Source organism: Amphiprion ocellaris, chromosome 21 (assembly GCF_022539595.1).
Source record: "Amphiprion ocellaris isolate individual 3 ecotype Okinawa chromosome 21, ASM2253959v1, whole genome shotgun sequence".
Classification (NCBI taxonomy): Eukaryota; Metazoa; Chordata; class Actinopteri; family Pomacentridae; genus Amphiprion; species Amphiprion ocellaris.
Window position 1 is genome coordinate 2859192 of NC_072786.1, and position 23878 is coordinate 2883069.

At 37.1% G+C, this 23878-nt stretch overlaps 1 protein-coding gene across 1 annotated transcript; it reads left to right on the forward strand.

The window, feature by feature from the left end:
* Positions 1–2196: 2196 nt before the first annotated feature.
* Positions 2197–17723, forward strand: LOC111571104 (methionine aminopeptidase 2). Its single transcript, XM_023274181.3, has 11 exons — positions 2197–2364; positions 6382–6477; positions 6558–6620; positions 6716–6818; positions 9736–9897; positions 11144–11325; positions 12955–13049; positions 13137–13233; positions 14411–14514; positions 15162–15277; positions 16707–17723. Exons 1-11 carry the CDS (start codon positions 2217–2219, stop codon positions 16957–16959), a joined length of 1419 nt encoding a protein of 472 aa, XP_023129949.1. The 5' UTR covers positions 2197–2216; the 3' UTR covers positions 16960–17723.
* Positions 17724–23878: the final 6155 nt, after the last annotated feature.

A 23878-nucleotide genomic window follows, 5' to 3' on the forward strand; every position in this document is an offset into this window, starting at 1 on the left:
TCTAGCTGAGGCCTCAGATGTAGAAGTTACTCCCTGAAACTTCTCAGATGCTTTCATTTCAGTCATAAATCTGACCAGTTTTGGACCAGAAATCAAAGCTCAGAGATTTATTTTGTGATCCAAACACTTCCAAGCAGCCGCTTCTTCACTGGCTGCATCAGTATTAAAGTAATACTTGAATATATAATCATATTTATTAGTCACAGGTACATTTTACTGCACAGCCACGACTTTCAGTATTTATTTGCTGCTAATTGTGCTTCACAAATTGAATAAGATTGTAATTATATCTCTGCTGGATTGACTTTATTTCCAAACATACAGATCAGGTATCTAAATATCAAGACATTTATACGCAAATTTACTGTTAACGTCACTTTATTAGGTCGTTTACTGGAACGATTTTGCCACCTAGTGGATACAAATCAGCAATACAGAAAATACAGCAATAGAAATAATAGTTTGTGTAAAAATGTGTGACAGCAAACATGAATTTAACCCTATAACACACACACACACACACACACACACACACACACACACACACACACACACACACACACACACACACACACACACACACACACATCTATCTATCTATCTATCTATCTATCTATCTATCTATCTATCTATCTATCTATCTATCTATCTATCTATCTATCTATCTATCTATCTATCTATCTATCTATCTATCTATCTATCTATCTATCTATCTATCTATCTATCTATCTATATATATATATATGCCCAAATGTAGAAAATAATGCAACAAAAAATATTGATATATACAGAAAAATAGAAGTAAAATAAATTAAAGATATATACAATAAAAATGCTAAAAATAAAATGGTATATATGTGTGTGTGTGTGTGTGTATATGTATATATATGTATGTATATACCCCGAAATGTAGAAAAAATGCAAAAAAATACGATACAAAATATACAATCTAAAAATATATAATATATAAAGAAAAAATAGAAGTAAAATGAAATAAATAAAAGATATATATGTGTATATATATACGTATATATATATATATATATATATATATATATATATATATATATAGATAGATAGATAGATAGATAGATAGATAGATAGATATAGATATAGATATAGATAGATAATAGAACTGATGTATTTTTGCAACAGTGGGATTTTCGAACCGTCCTAGAAATAAATATATAATATAAATAAATAATCACGTACAGGGTTTTAGGGTGTAACAGACCACAGCTTTAATCCATTTGTTTTTATCAGTACAGTTCATGTCAGAACTTACGATATTCTTCTGGACATCTATTGTTCATGTATTTGTACCTCAGTGCAGGACGTTTCCTCTTTAGGATCTCTGCTCTGCTGAAGCTCCACTTCAGCTGATGCAGCATCTTTTACTGAGTGATGCCTTCAAGTGCTCCCATTGAAGTCCGATTTCTGACCACGCGTGTTCACAAGTCCAATTATGGGATTTATTAAATGATTGTCATGGTTCATAAAATTTATTACCTGTCTTTATGAAACATGAACTCACCTGGAGCTGTGGTTTCGTGTTACAATAAACAGGACTGTGTTTATTAAGACAGAAAAAAACAAGTGATGCAAGCCTAATAAAAAGCTAAAGTCATTAAAGATAGAATAAAATAGAATAGAATCTCTTTTAACGCCATTGCTCACTACAAAACAGAGACACACAATGAAAAAAGCGAGACCGAAAATGACAAAAACAAGACACAAAACAACAAAAATGAGACACAAAATGACAAAACTGAGACACGAAATGATAAAACTGAGACACAAAACAACAAAACGAGGCACAAAATGACAAAAATGAGACACAAAATGACAATAATGAGACATATTATTGTTTAGCTAATTAGAAGGTGGTTGTTATTAAATTTGTGTGTTTCTTTAGTTGACATTTTAGTGATATTCAATCATTTTTTATTTATAAGGGATTGTTTCCATAATAAATAATTGTGGAATTTGTAAAGACATGTTCACAATGAGCATAAAAACATTAGTTTTTTTGTTTTTTTTTTTACTTTTAATAAAAATGTTTGCAGAATTTATCCCATGGCCTTCAAACGTCCCTTTATTTTATATTGACCCGCTGCTGGTTGTGATTGTAAAAACAACGAGTGTCCGTGAAGGCAGCGTCACACTCAGCAACTCCCACAATCCTTTGCGCTTCCTTTTCCAGCAGCGCTGCGATCATGGCAGACGTAGTGGTCGCGGAGCAGAAAGCGGTCCAGGAGCCGGAGCTGAACGGGGAGGCGGAGGACCGGGAGGAGGCCGACCCGGTGGAGGAGACGGCGAAGAAGAAGAGGAAAAAGAAGAAGAAGAACAAGTCTGCGACGACAGGTGAGGCTGTCCTCAACACGTCCATGCTAACGAGCTAAGGGAGCTAATGCTGCTGATTAGAGCTGCGTCAAGGCGGACAGGCTTAGATAGGCCAGAGACGGAAACCACGGGCTGGGGCCTTCAAAATAAAAGCACCCGGCGGATTTATCATTTATTCACACTTCAATATTAAATACTGAAATAAATATTGACGAAGAAAATTTGAAATATATGAACTAGAATTTGTAAAATAATCTAAGAAATTAGTCAATTTATGTATCAGAATGCTCAATAACACAATAATGTACTGTCACGTTTCATTTTTTGATTTTTTCACTTTTCAGCTAAATGCAAACTACACGTGACAAATTAGCATTTTCCCATGACTTGTGTGGTTACTGCAAATTGCATGACATACCTTTGAACTTGAAAACATCCAATCAACACATTTTGTATTGTATATAAAACGAGATGCCTAACGAATTCAGCCACCTAAAGTCATTCACTACTTCAAGCTAAAGGACAAAATACGATTCAAGTTTAGGAATATTCTCCTTGAAAAACATCAATTTCAGCAAAGGAGTTTTCTTTTTTATAATCTTGTGTTAACAAATGTGTCAGGCAGAAAACATCTGCAATCCAATGGGCATGAATTATATCTTTAATAACAAAGATATAAAATATATAGACGCATAGTTATGAAACTTGGATGTGAATCAGAATAGACATTCAAATGTGATCTTCATAAAATAATAAAAACACTAATATTGATCACAATAAGTATATAAGATTTTAAACCAAACAAAACTACTTCAAATGATTAAATTAAAAAAACCAAACTCATTTACCCCAAGGACAAAAATGAGTCAGATAGCTCTGCAGGGCGCAGCATGTTCCAGATGTAAAACTGGATTGTCCAGCCTCAGTAAAACAGTGCAGTGTAATCCAATCATTTCTGTGGGTGTGGTAAAATACAGTAGTGAAATAATGTCAGCAGTATAAATTATAAATAACTAAACCTCAGTGTTTCTCACACCTTTTAGAGAGAGAATGACACTCAATGTCAGCATACAGTGCACAATGATGAGTATTATAATTGCCACCAAAAACAAATTAGTCGTAATTAATACATTGACAAATATGTGCAACAAAAAATGGTATGAATATGGAATGGGACGTTACATTGCAAAAATGAAAGTGTAAGATCAATGTGGAAGCTTGAAAGACAAACTTGGTTGGTAGAGAAGTTATTTAGACAGTCGTTTAACCATTCGTCAGGCTAGGACACCGTTATTTGTACAGCACTTACACACAACGAGCCGAAGTGTTTTCCAACAGAGAAATACAAATATTAAATTTACATTAAAGCTTATGATAAACAGTTGGGTCGTTGTGTCATATAACTTTGTAGACAAACATATCTGACAAATTTTAATAACATTAACACCCTACAATGACTTAAATTATTCAAAAATATACCTGGCTAAATTCAATATTAAGATAAAGATCCTATAATGTTATTTATGTGACTGGGTTCATCCTTAACCCTGTAAAACTCACTGCTGCAAAAGTACATCATCAGTTTTATTAGTTATTATTATATATTATCTATTATATTTATTTATATATATATATATATATATATATATATATATATATATATATATATATATATATATATATATATATACATACATATTTGAATGTTTTCTTTTATTCTTAGAGGGTCTTACGGTCAGTAGTAGATACAGTTGGGTTGGTTTGTTATTTATTATTTGTTAGTCAAATTTAACTTACTGCTTTCAATCCTAAGGCTCAGACCCAACATATAATATAAAATAAACATTTACTGGACTGAATTTATTACTAATGCTCAGACCCTGCAATAATATACATGCATATAAAATGTAAATGCAGGTTGTAGACGTCTTTATGAAGCGGTTTTTGCCACAGTGTCTGTAGTTTTGTTGTGAAAGTCATGCTGGAAGTGCAGCTGCTGAACGTTCTGACTTGGCGCTGATCCTCATTAGCCATGCGGGTTCACAGCGCTGTGGGTTGTGGAGCTCAAAGCGCCGTCAGGCCTCATGAAAGACACCAGGCTCTGGCCAGGGCTTCACCCAGGAACCGTGACATCCGACTAGGCTGCTGTAAAAAGTAGTTTACAGCTTATTTTGAGAGGAAAACTCGTCCCTCCAGTGATTTACAGGCTCCTGTTAGCAGCTGTTCTCTTCACCGACTGCGCTGAGCTTCAGCCAAGTTTTCCTGTTTCCTAATTCTCCCTTTTGCCAACGTTATTATGTAAGGAAAGAAGAAGCAAAGAATTATTTCTGGACTGAATCAGACACAATAGAACTTTATCAGCCATCTGTTCTCCGCCACTTTGCACCAAACTTTATTAAATTACTTCCATTTTAGAAACATTTCACTACATGTTCAGAACTTATAGAACACTGAAAACTAGAACCCGACCGATATGGATATTTTGAGGCCAATACCGATTCTGATATTTGGCAGAAAAAAGTACTGATTAATTCAAAAAATATATAATGAGTAAAATAACTTCTTTTTTGGTCCTTAACACTTACAACAACAAAGATATGAATTACAGGCAGAACATTTTACTGTTTTACAATACTTTGTCCTTTAGCATTTGTTTAACTTTACAACAGAGAGGAGTTTTCAAGTACAAAAGCATGCAACAAAGGATTAAACCTCTGGGAAATTATAGAATCTTAAAAAAAGAGTCAATCTGTAAAGGAAAATACATCTGGTCTGGAACTTCTTGTTGCTGCTGATTAGAAGTAGTAAAATGCTTCTTTTTCAGGATGTGAAATACTAAACTCAGCATTTTGGACTGGATTTGTAGCCTCTTGGCTTCAGGTTTGTCACCTAAAAATGTTCCAAACACAGTCTAGAATGAACATTTTAAACATGGAGTATCTATATTTCATTGTTTTCACACCTTAATTTGAGTTATGGGGATGGAAGGCGAGTCTTATTTTGAATGTTTTTGGTTGTGTTTCCTTTATTTGACCCGTCATTATAGAGCAGGGCTGTCAAACTCATCTTAGTTCAGTCCAATTTCATCTCCAGTGACCGGTAAAATCTCAGCATCATAACCTAGAAATAACCACAACTCCTAATGTTTCCTTTGTTTTAGTGCAAAATTGTACATTCTGAAAATGTTCACGTTTAAGGAATTATCTTTTTAGAAAACATCATGAACAACCTGAAATTTCTAAAGAAAAGTAAAATTTCATCAGCATTCAGCCTCAGTTTATCATTTCCACATTACAACTTCCAGATCACAGAGTGTCTACAAAGGAACACAACATTTAGTCATCTGGAAATGAATGATATAGTATTTTACTTTATGTTCAAAACGACAAAAGTTAGACAGAAAAGGACAAAAAAAAAACAACAAAAACAAGAAAAATGAGACACAAAATGACAAAAAATAAGACAAACGACACGCAACAAAACAAGAAAGACAAAAAATTAGACAAGAAAGTTACAAAACGCCAAAAACGAGAGAAAAAAATGACAAGCGAGAAACAAAATGACAAAAATGAGACAAATAACAGAAGCGAGACAATAAGGAAACACGACACGACAAAAACACGAGACAAATGACAAAAGTCAGACAAAAAAAGATGAAAAAAACAACTAAAACAAGATATTACAAAAACAAGACACAAAAGAACAAAGAACAATCTAGTATTTTACTTTATGATCAAAACAACTTGTCATGGTCTAGAAATTATTTTAAATTTATAGTTTTATTAATTTACAATATGCAGTTAATGTCTTTCTTTTTAGGACCGGATTGGACCCTCTGGAGGGCCGTTTTTGGCCCGCAGGCCTCATGTTTGACACCTCTGCTATAGAGAGACATTAGCATAAATGCTTCATTTTTAGCTGCTCCAGTGGATGCTGAAGGATTCATGTTTATGCTGCTGTTTTTTTTCCCCACATCTGCCTCTCCTCTTTCAGTGAGTAATCAGATTATTGGACTTTTTGTTGACGGTGTGTTTTCAGGCGCTGAAGCCGAGGCAGACGGAGTGGCCGACGTGACCAAACAGCTGGAGAAGCAGGCGATAGAGGACAAGGAGAAGGAGGAGGACGGCGAGGAAGGTGATTGTCTCTGGCATCAGCTGTTTCATGTTTGGTTAGATCTGGTAATCGGTGTGACAGCGGTGTCTTCGTTTGCACAGAGGGAGATGACGGAGAAAACTCGGCAGGGAAAAAGAAGAAGAAGAAAAAGAAGAAGAAAGGACGTAAGTTGGTGAACTCACTGGAATGCTAAAAGCTACAGGGTTGTACACGGTGGAGTGGAGGATGGTGTTGTGATGTTTTTGTGTTGCATTTTCAGCCAAATCTCAGACCGACCCCCCGTCTGTGCCCATCTGTGAGTTGTACCCCAGTGGAACGTTCCCCATCGGACAGGAGTGTGAATACCCCACAACTCAGGATGGGTAAGAACAACTCACACCTTCACCTCTAGCTGTGTTTTGACTGCTTTCTGATTTAGCTTTTGTCCTGTGTTACAGCTGATTTAACATCCATGCAGAGCATCTTATAACTAACCGCTTTTCTTTGAGTTTAAATGTTTTATTTTATGGGTTGTACACCAATTTTCGCTCCTTTTCTAAATGGTGCCTGTCTCTTTTATAAACTCCCTGAACCCCACAACCTGCTGGTGGGTTTATGAGATGAGTTATATTTATTCTGCCAAGGAACGATGAAGTTATGTGACGATCGGCGTTTGTCTGTCTGTCTGTCTGTCTGTCTGTTAGCAACATTGCTCAAAAACGGATTAACAGATTTGGATGAAATTTTCAGGGAAGGTCAGAAATGACACAAGGACCAAGTGATTAGATTTTAGCAGTGATGCAGCTTATAGTCTGGATCTACAGCTTTGTTAAAGATTTCTGTATCATTGTGAGATAGCGGCATGGCGTCACTGTAACCATGACTACAGGTGAACGCTACGTCAACTGCCTGCTGACGATCACATGATTATGATCCTACTACAAATCCACTGCTGAGGACTTATCGGGACTTATTCGTCAGAAATGAGGCTGAAGCAATACAATCAGAAGGTTACCTTACTCTAAAGCATACCCTGCTTTCTAATCTATTGTACTTTAAATGGGACCATAATTTACAAAATCAACATCATGCTGTATTGATTGAGACTTGGATCAAGCCGACTGAGACCATAAACCAATGTGGAAAATGTTTGTCTAAGTAACAAATCAAGCGAGAAGTATGATCATTCTACATAATCTGACTTCTTTGTACAACCAGAGGAGCTGCCCTCTGTTGGCTACTAGCGAGAATACATGTTTAAGGAAGGTTCATAGACTATGGACCTAGAGGCCACATCCATCTTTTCTACACAGTCTATATACCACCGTTGGACCGCCTTTAGCTTTGAGTACAGCACTCATTCACTGTGGCATCGTTTCGATGAGCTTCTGCAATGTCACAGCATTTATTTCTGTCCAGAGTTGCATTAGTTTTCCACCAAGATCTTATATTGATGGTGGCAGAGTCGGACCGCTACACAAAGCCTTCTCCAGAACATCCCAAAGATTCTTTATGGGGCTGAGGTCTGGACTGGAGGCCAATCCATGTGTGAATATGGCGTCTCATGCTCCCTGATCCACTCATTCACAATGTGAGCCCCATGAATCCTGGCATCATCATCTTGGAACATGTCCATGTCATCAGGGAAGAAAAACTCCATTGATGGAAAGACCTGGTCATTCAGTATATTCAGGTAGTCAGCTGACCTCATTCTTTGGGAACATAACGTTGCTGAACCTGACCAACCCCAGATCATAACCATAACCCCCACAGGCTGGTAGACACTAGCCATGATGAGTTCATCACTTCATCCACCTCTCTTCTTACCCTGATGCCCCCATCACTCTGGAACAGGGTAAATCTGGACTCATCAGATCACATGACCTTCTTCCATTGCTCCAGAGTCCAATCTTTATGCTCCATAGCAAACTGAAGACTGTTTTCCATTTAGCTTCACTGATCAGTGGTTTTCTGAGAGCTACAGCTGTTTAGTCCCAATCCTTTGAGTTCCCTTCACATTGTGTGTGGAAATGTTCTTACTTTCACTATTAAACACAGCTGTGAGTTCTACTGTTGATTTCCTACTATCATTTAAGAGTTTGTTCCGAACACATTTGTTTCTCTAAGATGATGGTTCTTCACTATCCTCCAGGTTTTAATAATGCGTTGGACTGTTCTTAACCTGATTTTAGTCGTTTCAGAAATCGCTTTTGTTGTTTTCTTTGCTTGATGCAGAACAATAATTTGACCCTTCTGAGACAGTTTAACATCCTTTCCATGACCACAGGAGATGTCTTCTGACATGGTTGTTAAAGAAATGAGAAGCTCCTCACTGCATCAGTTAGGGTTCAATAAGTTGTTGTCATTACTGCAGTAATTATCCAGTGGAAGGATCTTACCTATTTGCTTAGTTAAATCCAGGTGGAGACTTTTTGTTTTTCATTGGAAATGATGTGACTGACCAACCTTACTGCATTCTCTGAGTGCTTTTCTTGTTATTAAAAGTCACCAAAATTACACCATTTATTGAACCAGAAACTGTAAAAATGTTTATTTATGGCTGTCGGATAAAAACTGTTCGTCACTCTGGAGGTGTGGGATGTCAGGGCCCTGTAGCAGCTTCCAGAGGGAAAATTCACAGCATAAAAGATTTAAAACATGATAAGACGCTATTCAAAAGTGTCACACAAGGAGGACAACTAAACCTTTGACACGACAGTTTCAGCACTGGATCTGATGATGATCAATAGGCAACCAATCTGCTCAAATTACATAAAAGTGAAATACAGCATTAGAGTGTCATTATTTAAAAAAAACTACTCGTATATCCTAATTTGCAGCCCAGCTGTAAAGAACTTGCTTGAAAAGTCGTTTGCTCTTGTGTCAGCAGGACAGACAAACAAAATGAGATTTGCTGGTCATGTGTGAAATCTAAACTGTCAAATTAAGTGCTTCAGAATCCATTAGTGTAATTTAACAGTCATGAATTTAGTTTCAGAGCAGGGAGAAGTTCATCTACATTCTTCTCATCCAGGGGGTTTGTTAACATCAACACTGTGCTTGAGTCTAAATTTAACTTCATCATGTGAATGTGTTTGAATGTTTACACAGAGTTCAGATGTTGAAAGATGTAAATAAAGTCATCGACCCTGGTCAGAGGATGAATGAGGAGCTTTGTTGTTGTAAAACCAGCTCCAGCCTTTATCCCCGTTACCTGTTCACGACTTTAAACGTCTTCTCCTCCAGCAGATCAGCTCTCCTGCCTGGAGGCCTGTAGTAAACATGTGGTTATTCTCCCAGTCGCAGTGCGGCGTGGCGTACGAGCAGCGAGGAGAAGCGGGTGCTGGATAAAGCCAACGAGGAGGTGTGGAACGACTTCAGACAGGCGGCCGAGGCCCACAGACAGGTCCGCCAGCACGTCCGCAGCTTCCTGAAGCCCGGCATGACCATGATCGAAATCTGGTGAGGACGCTTTCATCGCTGCGAACCGTTTCATGTGTGTTGTTAGTGGATGCAGATCAGAGCTTTTCAAATCAAATGGTTGGAGATAAGAAGACTTCAGCTGTAAGTTACTTAATCAGTCCCTTCAGAATTTCACAGGGTTTTTTTCGAGATTGTCCTGGCCTAAAATGCTTTAATTTGCGGCAGCTTTTCTAAAAAAAAACTGCGATGTTTTAACCCTCGTGTCGTCCTGCGGGTCAAAATTGACCCGTTTTAAAGTTTGAAACTGTGCAGAAAAAAATATTTTCACAGTGAAACTTCTCATGTCCACATTTTCAACATTTTTGGGAAATCTTTGAACATTTTTTGGTGGAAAAAAAGAAATGTTAAAAATGTTTCTTAAGAACATTCACAAAAAAATCTGTGAATGTTCTTAAAGAAAATATTAGAAGTTTTACTGATATATATGTAATCATTTTAGATATTTTTGGGATTTTTTTGGAAGATTTTTACTCTTTTTTTTTTTTTTTTTTTTAAATATTTACAAGAATTTCCTTACCAAATTTGGGGGATTTTTTTTTTAAAATAAAACTTTTAAGGGAAACTTTTAAGGAATTATTGGAATTTTCTTCCTGAAGGTTTTGCAGATTTTCAGAAATTTGGGGAATTTTTTTGCTGATTTTTTGGATTTTTTTTCAGACAAGGAAACAATATTTTTTGGTGCTCGTAAATGAAGACAACAGGAGGGTTAAAGATATAAAAGAATAAAAACAAGCCAGCAGGTAAAATAAAAACTTGAGGGACTTGTTTAATTAAAAGCTTTGTTCAAAAGCAAGAGGTCTTTTTTAAAGACATCCACTGTCTGTGGAGCTCTCAGGTGATCGGGGAAGGAGTTCCAGATGTCATGGTCCAGAGTATGGAGGTTTCTCTTAGGTGATTGATGATCCTAGCAGCGCTGTTCTGAATATACTGCAGCCTTTGCAGACTCTTGCTGGGGATCCTAAAGAGAAGTTTGTTGCAGTAGTGCAGCCTGGAGGAGACAAAGGCGTGGACGAGTTTCTCCGCATCAGAAAGGGTGACAGTGGGACGGAGTTTGGGGGTATTTTTGAGGTGGAAAAACAAAGACTTGCACAGATGTTTGATGTGGTTGTTGAATGTCTGATGATATTCTTCAAAGTAAAATAAAATAACAGAATGCGTTGGTGGACATGAACTCATTTCATTTCCTGTTTGTTCCCTCTTCGTGTCATTTACCCATTTCCCTCAGCGAGCGGTTGGAGGACTGCTCCCGTAAGCTGATAAAGGAGAATGGGCTGAACGCCGGCCTGGCCTTCCCCACCGGCTGCTCCCTGAACCACTGCGCTGCCCACTACACTCCCAACGCCGGAGACACCACCGTCCTGCAGTACGACGACGTCTGCAAGATCGACTTCGGCACGCACATTAACGGTAATTCAGTGCTGCTGTTGGACAGTGGATGTATCTGTAATGGATAGTTAGAGTAGCTGTCAGCAAACGGTAAGTAATGTACAGCAAGGGTGTCAAACATGTGGACCGAGGGCCAAAACTGGCCCGCTAGAGGGTCCAATCCGGCCCTGGGACGACTGTAAAGCGTAAAAAGAATTTGTTTAAATTTCTCAAACTATAAATTTAAAATGATTTCTCGACCATGACAAGTTGTTTTGATCAAGAAGGAAAATACTAGATTGCTCTTTTGTCGTTTTGTGTCTCATTTTTGTAATATTTTGTCTTGTTTTTGTTGTTTTTTCTCTGACTTTTGTCGTTTGTCTCATGTTTTTGTCGTTAAGTTTCTCGTTTTTGTCGTTTTGTGTTTCCTTTTTGTCTCGCTTGTGTTTTTTGTCTTATTTTTGTCATTTTGTTTCGCTTTATTTGTTGTTTTGTGTCTCGTTTTTGTCATTTTTTTTGTATCATATTTGTCATTTGTACATTTTTTGTCACTGCAACTTTTTTGTCTAATTTTTTGTCCTTTTTTTGTTTTGTTTCATGTCGTCTGTCTCATTTTTTTGTTATTTTTTTGTCTGGCTGTTGTCGTTTTGTTTCTCGTTTTTGTTGTTTTGTTTCCTTTTTGTCTCGCTTGTGTTTTTTGTCTGATTTTTGTCATTTTGTGTTTCATTTTATTTGGTTTTTTTGTCTCGCTTGTCCATTTTTTTCTCATTGTGTCTCGTTTTTGTAATATTTTGTTGTGTTTTTTGTCTTTTTATCTGACTTTTATCATTTGTTTCTTGTTTTTGTGTTTCCTTTTTGTCTCGCTGGTGTTTTTTGTCTTTTTGTGTTTGGCTTTATTCAGTTTTTTCTGTGCAGCGATTTGTGTTTTTTTTTTGCCTAGCTTGTGTTGTTTGTCTATTTTTTTGTCATTTTGTTTCTCGCTTTTGTCAAAATTTTTTTGTCTCGTTTGTGTCATTAGTGTAATTTTTTGTCTTGTTTTTGTCATTTCTCCATTTTTTTGTCGCTTTGTAACTATTTTGTCAAATTTTTTTGTCTCTTTTTTGTTTTGTGTCGTTTTTCTCATTTTTTGTCATTTTGTCTCGTTTTTGTTTTGTCTCATTTTTGTAATATTTTGTCTTTGTTGTTTTTCGTCTTTTTTGTCTGACATTTGTCATTTTGATCATAAAGTAAAATACTGTATCATTCAGTTCCTGATAGCTGTGACTAAATGTTGTGTTCCTTTGTAGACACTCTGTGATCTGGAAGTTGTAATGTGGAAATGATAAACTGAGGCTGAATGTTGTTGAAATTGAATTTATTTTTCTTCAGAAATGTCAGATTGCTCATGATGTTTTGTAAAAAGATAATTCCTTAAATGTGAACATTTTCAGAATGTACTTTCTTGCACTAAAACAAAGGGAACATCAGGAGTTGTGGTTATTTCTAGGTTATTATGCTGTGATTTTACTGGAGATCAGATTGGGCTGAATGTGGAACCTGGACTAAAATGAGTTTCACTCCTCTGCTGTACAGCTTTAAGACGTCAGCAGATCTGCTTAAAATGATGCTTCTAAACTTCCTGTTTTTCCGTGAACGACAGTGAGTTAAAGTCTTCCTGGTGTGTGTCTGCAGGGCGGATCATTGACTGTGCCTTCACCGTCACATTTAACCCAAAGTACGACAAGCTGCTGGAGGCTGTGAGAGATGCCACCAATACTGGAATCAAAGTAGGACTTAAAAACACACACAAACACACACACCTGTCCTGTTGGACGTGCTCTGAGCCCGTGTGCTTTTCTGTTTGTTTGCTGCAGAATGCCGGCATCGATGTGCGTCTGTGTGACGTCGGAGAGGCCATCCAGGAGGTGATGGAGTCCTACGAGGTCGAGCTCGACGGCAAAACATACCAAGGTACGTTCTCACGGCTCATACAGCCGGGTGTGTCCATGTTTACTGTTAGGATTCCACTGCGTCTGAAATGATTCCAGTGTTAAATAAACGCCCACACGTTACATAAAGCAGCCGTTCAACAGACTCCACAGTGACGGATAACAAGTGGAATTCTGGGATTTAAGACAACAGAAAAACGATTCATTAGAAACCAGAGTTTGTTTGATGCCAAATATTATTTAGTATTCATCATTTTGTGACCCAACTCCCCATAATCGTCTTAGTTCTCATCAGGTGACAGAACAGATTTCACTCTGACATTCGTTGACTTTTAAAATAAAACATCTGTAGCAGATTGTTCAAAATTAGATTTTGTTCAGTTGTTGGCTGCTGTTACTGCTGCAGTTCAAACACTTGCTATTCTGCTGTTCTTTCTGTGGGCTAGAGAGCCTCGTCATCAGTGTATGTTGTTCAGTATTTTACTTTATGAACAAAAAAGGACAAAAAACAAGACCAAATATTACAAAAAAAAGATGCAAAATGACAAAAATAAGACAGTCTGTTACAATATTCTTTTATCTAGTAAAATGATTCATACATGCATGAAAGTCGTTGGTATTTATGACTTTTATGAAGAACTGATTGATATCGTGATGCGTGGAACGGCTTTGTTTACATGTTTCCTGGAGTTCTGACTTCAGGTGAAATTCGACTTATGTAGATCCGTAGGAACGGAACTCCTACGTAAGTCACAGGGCAGATTTCCTGGACCTATAAAGTTGCTGTGACAGTTTTCTGGACGTCTGTTTGAGTGAAGTCGGCTCCTTCAAGTAGCTCAGACATCATTTCACAAAAAGCCTCGAGGACTGAAGCTCATTATGAGGGGATCATTGTCAGTCAATAAAAATGTTTATTTTAGGTTCCATTACAATTAATGTTGATTGTTTGGTGAGAATCGTTGTAATATCTGGATTTATGTGAAGCCCTTTGTTTACTTGAGCTTAAGAAAATTCAAGTTTTTTAATAATTTGTGGAGCTGGCAGAGGTGATAATCTGCTGAAGAAACTCAAATTTTCTCTGAGATTATAAAGCCAAAAACTACCATTCACACGAGTTATTTTCTTTACAGTTTACACCTTTAATCTTCACTCATTTTTAAAACATCCTTTATTTCTGAATCTTGTTTCTGCTGTTCCAGTGAAGCCAATCCGAAACCTGAATGGTCACTCTATCGGCCAGTACAGGATACATGCTGGAAAGACTGTGCCCATCGTTAAGGGAGGAGAAGCCACAAGAATGGAGGTGAGGAGTCCAGCTTTAATACATATATATATATATATATATATATATATACAAAACATTAATCCTGATTTTCTCTCATTTTGTCTCAATAACGATGCAACTGTTCCTCAAACGACAAAACCAAGACAGAAAATGACAAGAACGAGACAAAACGACAAGACAGAGACACAAAATGACATAAATGAGACAAAATGGAAAAAACCAGACATGAAATGACAAACTCGAGACACAAAATGACAAAAGTGAGACACAAAATGACAAAAACGAAACACAAAATGACAAAAACGAGACACAAAATGACAAAAATGAGACATGAAACGACAAAATCGAGACCCAATATGACAAAAACTGACACAAACCGACAAAAACGAGACACAAAACGAGCAACAAAACGACAAGATGGAGACACAAAATGACAAGAATGAGACACAAAGCGACAAAAACGAGATACGAAATGACTAAATAAGACACAAAGCGACAAAAACGAGACACTGGTTTCGTCTCATTTTGTCTCTAATGATGCAACTGTTCATTTCTTTACGATGCTGTGGGGTAAAACAGGAAGTTCAGTTCACAGTTTTTAGACAGACGATTTAAAAGATACAACTAAGTGTGTATTTAAACGCGTTTTCTTTGCGAGTGTGCAGGAAGGAGAGGTTTACGCCATCGAGACGTTCGGCAGCACAGGAAAAGGCGTGGTGCACGACGACATGGAGTGTTCTCACTACATGAAGAACTTTGATGTGGGCCACGTTCCCATCAGGTGAGTCACTCACAGCACGACAACACAAAGAAAACACGGCTTTACCGGCAGTATTACCTCATCCCAGGTCAGTTAGCTTTAATTTCAGGGTTAGAATTATCACGCTGAAACTAAAAGCAAATCAACAAAACATTAACTCTGATCCACACAACAATTACTAGTTTCTAAAATGTGACTCTGTTACTGTAGATTCAACATCGCTGAAGTGCTTTTTCACTATTTTCTCACGTCAACTGTACAAACTATTGATTGATAAACTAAAAAAAATAATACCTTGCAGCCTTTAATATGGTACATTTCAGGCATCTTTGATTAGTCAATTGCAGAAAAGAAATGCCTGAAGTTCATTTATCAAGCAAAAGTGCAAAGTATTTACTGCTTTCTGCATCTTAAATGCGACTACATGATGATTTTTTCAGTGTTATATCGTGACAAATAAAACGTATTTGCTGCTGCTCAATCAGAACAAGACAACTGTGAACATAATTAAGAAGATTTTAATGAGTTTTCGGGTGTTGATCGGCTAACTTGACTATAAACAGGTTCAAACTGGACGTCCACGTATCTGTTGCTGTAACAGGATCAGTAATCGCCTGTTAGTATTAATTAATAAATCATTAACTGGCTCAACATATAACTGCAGGACTTTTTCTATCATAGTTGACATTTTTGCTGTTTTCAGGTCTAAAATCAACATGACCACCTATAACCAAACACCACATGGCATTTTTACACAAAGATTCTTCTAAATATTATATATACAATATATATTATAATGAAGTAAAACTGAAATTGAAAGTTATTTATACAGATATTGTAGTAAACCTGGTGACATGCAATAAATCCACACGAAATGACAACAGAAACACAAAATGACAAAACGAGACAAAATGACAAAATCAAGACACAAAACGACAAAATCAAGACATGGAATGGCAAAACTGAGACACAAAGCGACAAAATCAAGACAGGAAACGACAAAAACAAGACATGGAACGACAAAACCGAGACACAAAATGACAAAAATGAGACAAAATGACAAAAACGAGACATAAAACGACAGAAATGAGATACAAAATGACTAAATGATACACAAAACAATATAAACGACACAAAATGACAAAAACAAGACATGAAATGACAAAATTGATATATGAAACGTGGAGCAAGTGATATCCAGTCATTTTTTATTAATAAGTGATAGTTTAAATAATAAATAATTATGGAATTTATAAAGGCATGATCATAATGACTATAAAAAACATTAGTTATTTTACTCCTAATAAAATGTATGCAGCTATATCCCATGGACTCTAAAAGTCCCTCATAGATTGACCCAGTTCCTGGTGAAGCTCGTCTTGTGTATAATGATGGTATTTTAGAGCTGCTCTGGTACAATCTCTGATGTGTTCTCCTCCCTCCTCTCCAGGCTGCCCAGAGCCAAGCACCTGCTCAACGTGATCAACGAGAACTTCGGCACGTTGGCGTTCTGCCGGCGCTGGCTGGACCGCCTGGGAGAGAGCAAGTACCTGATGGCCCTGAAGAACCTGTGCGACCTGGGCATCGTGGACCCCTACCCTCCGCTGTGCGACACCAAGGGCTGCTACACCGCTCAGTTCGAGCACACCATCCTGCTCAGGCCCACCTGCAAGGAGGTGGTGAGCCGGGGAGACGACTACTGACACCCCTACTGCACCTCCCAACACCGCCAGCCCCCCAGCACCACCACACAGCACCTCCAGACCCCGATAGAGAAACGAAACCAGGACGTGGTTGAATCAGAGGACGCCAAACGCTACTGTACCCGACTGCACCACTCACAGCTTTCCAGGAAGGAGGAGCAGCCCTCTGAGTTTTCTATCAGCTAAAAAAACACACCTTTCTGTTGGAGGAAGCATCGTAGTTTCCTTCAGTGTCCTGTGGACCTCGTTTAGCAAAGTGTAAAAGAGTTAACTGTCAAACAGTTTAACATGTATTTAAGCTGCCAGTTAATTTAGTGCAACCCCAGTATTCAAACTACAGGGAGACCGCTGGACACCTCTTTATACCTCGCTTTCATTTTTCAACTTTCTGTTCCCACTCTGAGCCTCCAGCGCTTTAGTGCTCGATTTAAACGGAGCACAAAGTTCTGCTGACGGCTCCTGGAAGTGGTCAGGTCGATGCATGGCCAGAAATCTCTGCAAACAGACAATTTGTACCATTTAAAGATCAGGGGTGTTGTAGAAATAAATGCCGTCTTCGTCCAGACACAGAGCACCCACAGCTGTATGTCTGGCTTCTGTCGCTACGGGAGGGAACTCTGCACTCGTTGTTTCTCTGATATTTGTAAAATATCTCTGAAATGGCTGCTGCACTGTATGTTCCCAGTTAAAATGCTTCATTTTGAGCTCTCCCTGACGATGTTTTTGTAAGAAAGAAAAAGATTAAAATAATTTTGCTCATTGTGGATTGTCTCTTCTTGTTTCTCCAATTAAAGTATTAAAAAGCTGTGAGATGATTGAACATTTACACTTTACCTGGTATAGCTGATTAATGACAAACGTTTTTTCCACATTTTGGACGACATACTAAACTGACATTTTAGTGACATTTTGGACGACATGCTAAACTTTGACGTTTTAACAGAGAAGAATCAATCTTCTCCTTCAACTCTTTGTATGAACATGAATATTAAGTTGTAAGGTGTGTCTGAGTATTGAAACTATTAAGCACCAACTCCCAAAAACACCTTTGTTTTCAAATGAGAACTCACCAAACAAACAACCTACAGAGGAAGACCTCGAATCTGATTGGATGGCCTCCTATTCAGCCACGTGTGAACAAATACCTCGAAATTGATTTGTTTTCTAAAATAAATCTAGTTTTGGGTGGAATATACCATTAAGCCCAATGTTCAAGGGTTCTTCTGGGTTCTTCTGGGAATATACCATTAAACCAACCTTTTAGGTAAATGTTCCAGGATGTTGGGTAGAATATACCATCAGATCAACCTTTTAGGTCTACATTGGAAGATTTTAGAGTAGAATATCACTCCAAACCATCCTTTAGGTCTACAGTTAAGGTGGAATACTCCTTTACACCATTTTCTGGTCTACATTGAAGGATTTTAGGTGGAATATTCCTTTGAACAAACTTTTTAAGTTTATGTTCAAGGATGTTGGGTGGAATATACCATCAGACCAACCTCCAAGGTCTACAGTAGTGAATTTTAGGTGGAATATACCATTAAACTCACCTTTTAGGTCTACATTGGAGGATTTTAGGTGGAATTTTCTTCCAAACTGTCTTTTAGTCTACATTTAAGGATGTTTAGGATGGTATATTCTTCCAAACCAACTTCTCAAGTCTATATTTCAGGTGGAATATTCCTCCATACTAACTTTTTTGGTCTACATTGAAGGATTTTTTCTAAACCACCCTTTTTGGTCTATATTTGAGGTTTTAGGTGGAATATTCCTTTTAACCAGCCCCTCAGGTCTCTGAGGATTTTAGATGGAATATTTGGTTAAAGCAACATTTTAGGTGCATGTCCAAGGATTTTTGGTGGAATGTTCCTTTAAGGTGGATGTTTGAGGACCTTGTCGGTGGAATACTTCCTGAAACCAACCTTTTAGGTCAACATTCAAAGATTTAAGGTGGAATATTCCTTTAAATCAACCTAAATTTCATGTTTTGATCATTATCAAGTGAGAAACCTCAATCCAGACTCCTCATAATGACGTTTGAGATTTATGCTGCTGTTATTTGTTTATTCCAGACTAAATGACAGAAATCCACAACTGTAATTTTATTTCAGGACTCGGTTATTAAATGTCAAAAGGATCCATGTGACTCTAAAAACTCAACAGCTTTATAAACTCTAAGATTAAACTCTCCACAAGGATCCAAAATAAGTTGGACTTCTACATGAGAGCTTTAATTATTTTTCATCTACTTCCTGAAAAGTTTGGTCAATAAAAAAGACAAAAACTAATATTTTCAGCTGAACTAAAGACAGACTTTGTGATTTTTCTGCTCACATGTTGTGTTGTTGTAAACTTCCTCTTTCAAATAAATATCCTCCTAACCCCCTGGAAACCAGCGTTTGTCCTGTTTTTGTGTTGCTCCTCGGCGACCCTAGACAGCGGGTCCTAATGTTTTTTGAGCAACACACCATACTATGACGTTTTTACAATGATGGTTCTACTATGGAACCAGTTTGACATGTTCAGGTGTTCTTTGTGTGAAAACTCAGAGATTTCAGAGATCAGAAGTTGGTTTTCAACTTTCTTTGTTAACTTTCTGCTTCAACTTTAAACTAAATTTCCTTCACTAAGCCAGCCCTCTGGACTTCCAGGAAGCTGTGTTCCTATTGGCTGTCCAGGTGGCTGCTTGGTGTTATCAGGAACACCTGAGCAGCTCAGTGTCTTCCTGCTTTATTTAGCTGCAGACAAACATTTCCTCTGCTTCTCTTCACCAGTGAACTGGGTTTGGTTCCATTGCTTTAGTTTGTTCTTTAGGCGTTGGTTTGCAGCTTCCAGGAGTAAAATCATCTTTAATGTGTTTCTTGGTGTGTTTTAGGGCTTTGTACTGGATAGTTGTCTTGGTAAATGTGGTTCTTTAGCCACAGTTAGCACATGGTGCTAATGTGTGCAGTGATTAGTGGATTTGGTGCAGCTGAGTTGTGTCTTTATCTTGGCTGTAGTGAGTCTTCAGAGGTTTCTGGTCAGACACATTCTGTATTCTTGTTTGTGAACCAGCGTTGGTTGTCCAGAAGGTAAGAGTTCCTGTCCTGATTCTCTGTTCTCAGAGGTTCTCTGGTAGGCTGCAGGAGACTTTAGCGTTTGGGTTGTGCTAGTTTGGTTTTTGTACGGTTTCATTTGGACGACTATCTTGAGGCTCCTCCATGTGGTTTAGTGAGGTTTTCTGCAACAGTTCTACAAAGCAACCTGCAGCAGAAGAGACTTTGAGAGTTTTTAGGAAGTTCTGGAGACCAGACTTTAGAGTAGCAGAAACATTTGTCAGCAGTTTGAGCAGGAGAAGGTGAGCTTCAGAGTAGAAATGAGACAGAAACCTTCTTGACCCGTATGGTGAGGTCCTGTACCAAGAGTTTGAGCAGGTTGTGAAGAGTCTGTAGTTCTTTGGTCTGAAAGCACAAGAAGAGTCGACTCATTAAAGGAGAAAACAGGAGATATTGTTGGTTCTTCTGTCGCTCTGCAGTTTCCAGTTTCCTTAGACTGAATATCAAGTTTATATTTTAAATGATTTCCCATGTGAGCCCAAGAAGACTTCAATAAACTCCCTCCATCCCCTGGACACAACACATTTTATTACCATGTTAAATTTTTTTTTTTAAATATATTTTTGAGTTTTAATCATAGTTTTAGCAGTTTTTTCTCTTTGCTTGTTTAGGTTTGTCCTCTGTGTAAAAGGTGCAAAACAAATAAAGTTGAATTGATAAATTGAATAATTGACTAACTCATGATTGTGACAACAGAAGTATTTTCATTGAGATTTAAGGGTTTGTTTTATTTTTAAGGTTGGGGTTAAAATCTTGACAGAAAAAAAGATTAAAGAAATAAACTACATTAAAAAAAAGCAATTAAATCAAAGGAAAAAACATTTAATACAATAAACTTTTAAAAAGAAAATCTAACACTAAATAAAATAAAATTATATTAAACAGACAAAATATTTAATTAGATAATTTAACAGAAAATACAAAACATGTAATTATGAAATTAAACAAAAAATTTTAAACAAAAATATTAAACATTAAAGATGAAATATTTTGGATAATTAAACATTTAAAAAATACAATTAAAGAAGAAGAATATTAAACGTTTAAAAAAATACAAAATATTTAATTAGATTATTTAACATTTAAAAAGACAAAACATTTAATTAAAAAATTTAATGTTTAATTAGAAAATTAAATCTTAAAGACAATAAAACTTTAAATAGGAATTAAACAGAAAATACAACGAAGCATTTAAAAAGAAAATAAACATTAAAAGGTGGTAAAAGATTTAAAAAGAAAAAACTGAAATATTTAATTGAAAAATTAAACATGGGGAAAGAAAAGGAAATTTTTCAAACAAGCCAATAAAACATTTGAAAAAACAACAATTAAACATTAAAAAGACAAAACATTTCAAAATCAAATCAGACATTAGAAAAGAATAAAAGGTGAGAAAAGAGCAAAACTAAACGTTTAAGAAGAATCAAACTAAAGACAAAATATTTGAAAAGACACCAGATAGACTTTAGAAGATCAAATTAAACAGAAGAGACAATAAAACAATGAAAAAGAGCAAAAACAGATAAAAGTATTAAAGCATTTTCTAGTCTGAAATGAAAACATCAAGTTGTTTCTTCAAACATTTCCTCTTTCTATGTTCTTGGTTTGATTGTGGACAGATTTACTAAGAACTCATTTCAGAAAACTGCTTTCCAGATAAAGTCTACTAGTAGTTGAAGGCATTGATCAAACTAATGTTACCTTCTGATCTCCACAAACTTTACTGTTCAGTGAAGAGAATCAAAGTTTGTTGAGGATTTCTAAAAACCCACAGGTGAAGGTCTGAGAAGAACTCAGATGGATGGTCTAAATGTGAAATCAAGACTCATGGTCACAAGTTTTAAGGCTTCTGTTAACCAGAAAGTTCAAACTAACAGAGAAGTACTGAGAAACTTTTAAAACTTCAGTCCTCAGACTGTCTGAAGGTTCAAACTAACAGAGAAGTACTCAGGAACTTAGAAGATATCAGTCCTCAGACTGTCTGAAGGTTCAAACTAACAGAGAACTACTGTGGGACTTAGAAAATTTCAGCCCTCAGACTGTGTGAAAGCTCAGGTCCTGAGGACTCGGGAGGTCTGGAGGCTTGGAAAGTCTTGGAACTGAGGGTTCCACCCTCCAGCACAAAGGCTGAAGTCCAACCTCCCGAGAAAAACGGTCGAGTCAAGACTCGAGTTAAAAAAACAACTCGAAAACGACAAAAAATAGATGATAAATGCGCAAAAAAAAGAAGAATTAGTATCTGAGCGAGTAGCTCAGGAGGATAAGAGGATAGACTACAGAGTGGAAGGTCGCAGGTTCAAGACCCACCAGCGGCACTTTTCTTTCTTTGTCTTTGTCAGGATTTTGAGAAAATTTAAGAAGTGTCTGGTCTTGAACCAGCGACCTGCAGCTCCATAGGCAAATCCTTAACTCACTGAGCTACAGATCAGATACAAAGAAATAAATTCGTCGTCCCTTTGGCATCGTAGTTCTTGAAGTGACCTCATGGGCAGGGCCAAGGCGGAGTCTGGGTGGAGTCAGGGCGGAGAGTAGGTGGGGAGGTGGGTGGCGGCCTCCCCCCTCTACTCCCCCACCGCCCACCACACCTTCCCCCGCCCGACGAGTTCTTCGAGTCTCCACGAGTTCTTCGAGTCACCACGAGTTCTTCGAGTCTCCACAGGTTTTCCCGAGTTTCTTGAGTTTCCACCAGGTCGGAGGCAGAACAACTTGTCATGAAGAGGTGTTGAAGTCGGCCAGGATGGACTGACTTTTTACAGCGACTAGAAGGAAGACGACTAGAAGAGCAGGTCTTTAACCACCATCCATAAAATCCATGGAGTCGCTCCAGAGAAATGAAGGAGGGTCAACTTTTATCAACCTCCATCCAGATGTTCAACTTCATATCTTATTGGAGATTTTTAGCACCACAAACCTTTAGTATCACACTTTATTATCCTTTATTAGGACTTTAATGGAATCCAGCAGCAGATTTAGTTTTTGTTGACAAACTTTATTCTTGTCGTCGTGGGACTGCAGTATTTAAAACTCTTCCTTCTATTGGCCTCATGTTTATTAGTTTTAGTGGAGAAAGTTATTTAATTGTCAATTAGTCTCTTAAAAACCAAGTGATAAATTGGATTAGTCAAGAGGTTTAAATTTCTTACTTTTGTCATATTTTAAATATGACAAAAAAAATATAAAAATAAAGCGTCTTGAGACAATTTGACCTTGAAATTGGTGTTATATGAAATAAAATAGAATTAAAATTGTATGTATCTTGTAATGTAGGAGTAATTCAGCCATATATGTTGGAAAACACATTTTCTTTGTCATTAATCTGTTGATTGTTTTCTCCAGTAATTCATTTCTTGGTTTATAAAATGTCAAACCCAAATATATTCAATTTACTGTCCTAAAAACCAAAAAGATTTACATTCATGATGCAGGAATCAGGCAGTTTTTCACTTTTTATCTTAGTTCAGTCAGAAAGATAGTTGATAATGTGTGAATTGTTGCAGCGTATGAGCCGTAAAATGTTTTAATCTTTGGGGCCGAGTGTCAGAAAACATGTAGAAACCAACATCAACAAAACACTCAACAAAGATCTGAACATCATTAAAGGGAAATCCAACTTTTGCATGACAATGTCTAATTAAAGGACATTTATTTCCAACGTAAATGTGTGATATTCATCCTCTGGAGCTTTCTCTTCACATCGTCTTCCACCTTGGACTGGTTTGGTCGGGAGCATGTGCAAAAAACATTTGAAAAACTGCACTTTAACATCAATGAATGACACTGAAGTTTAATCTCTACATAAATGAGACTGAGTCTGGATGTGC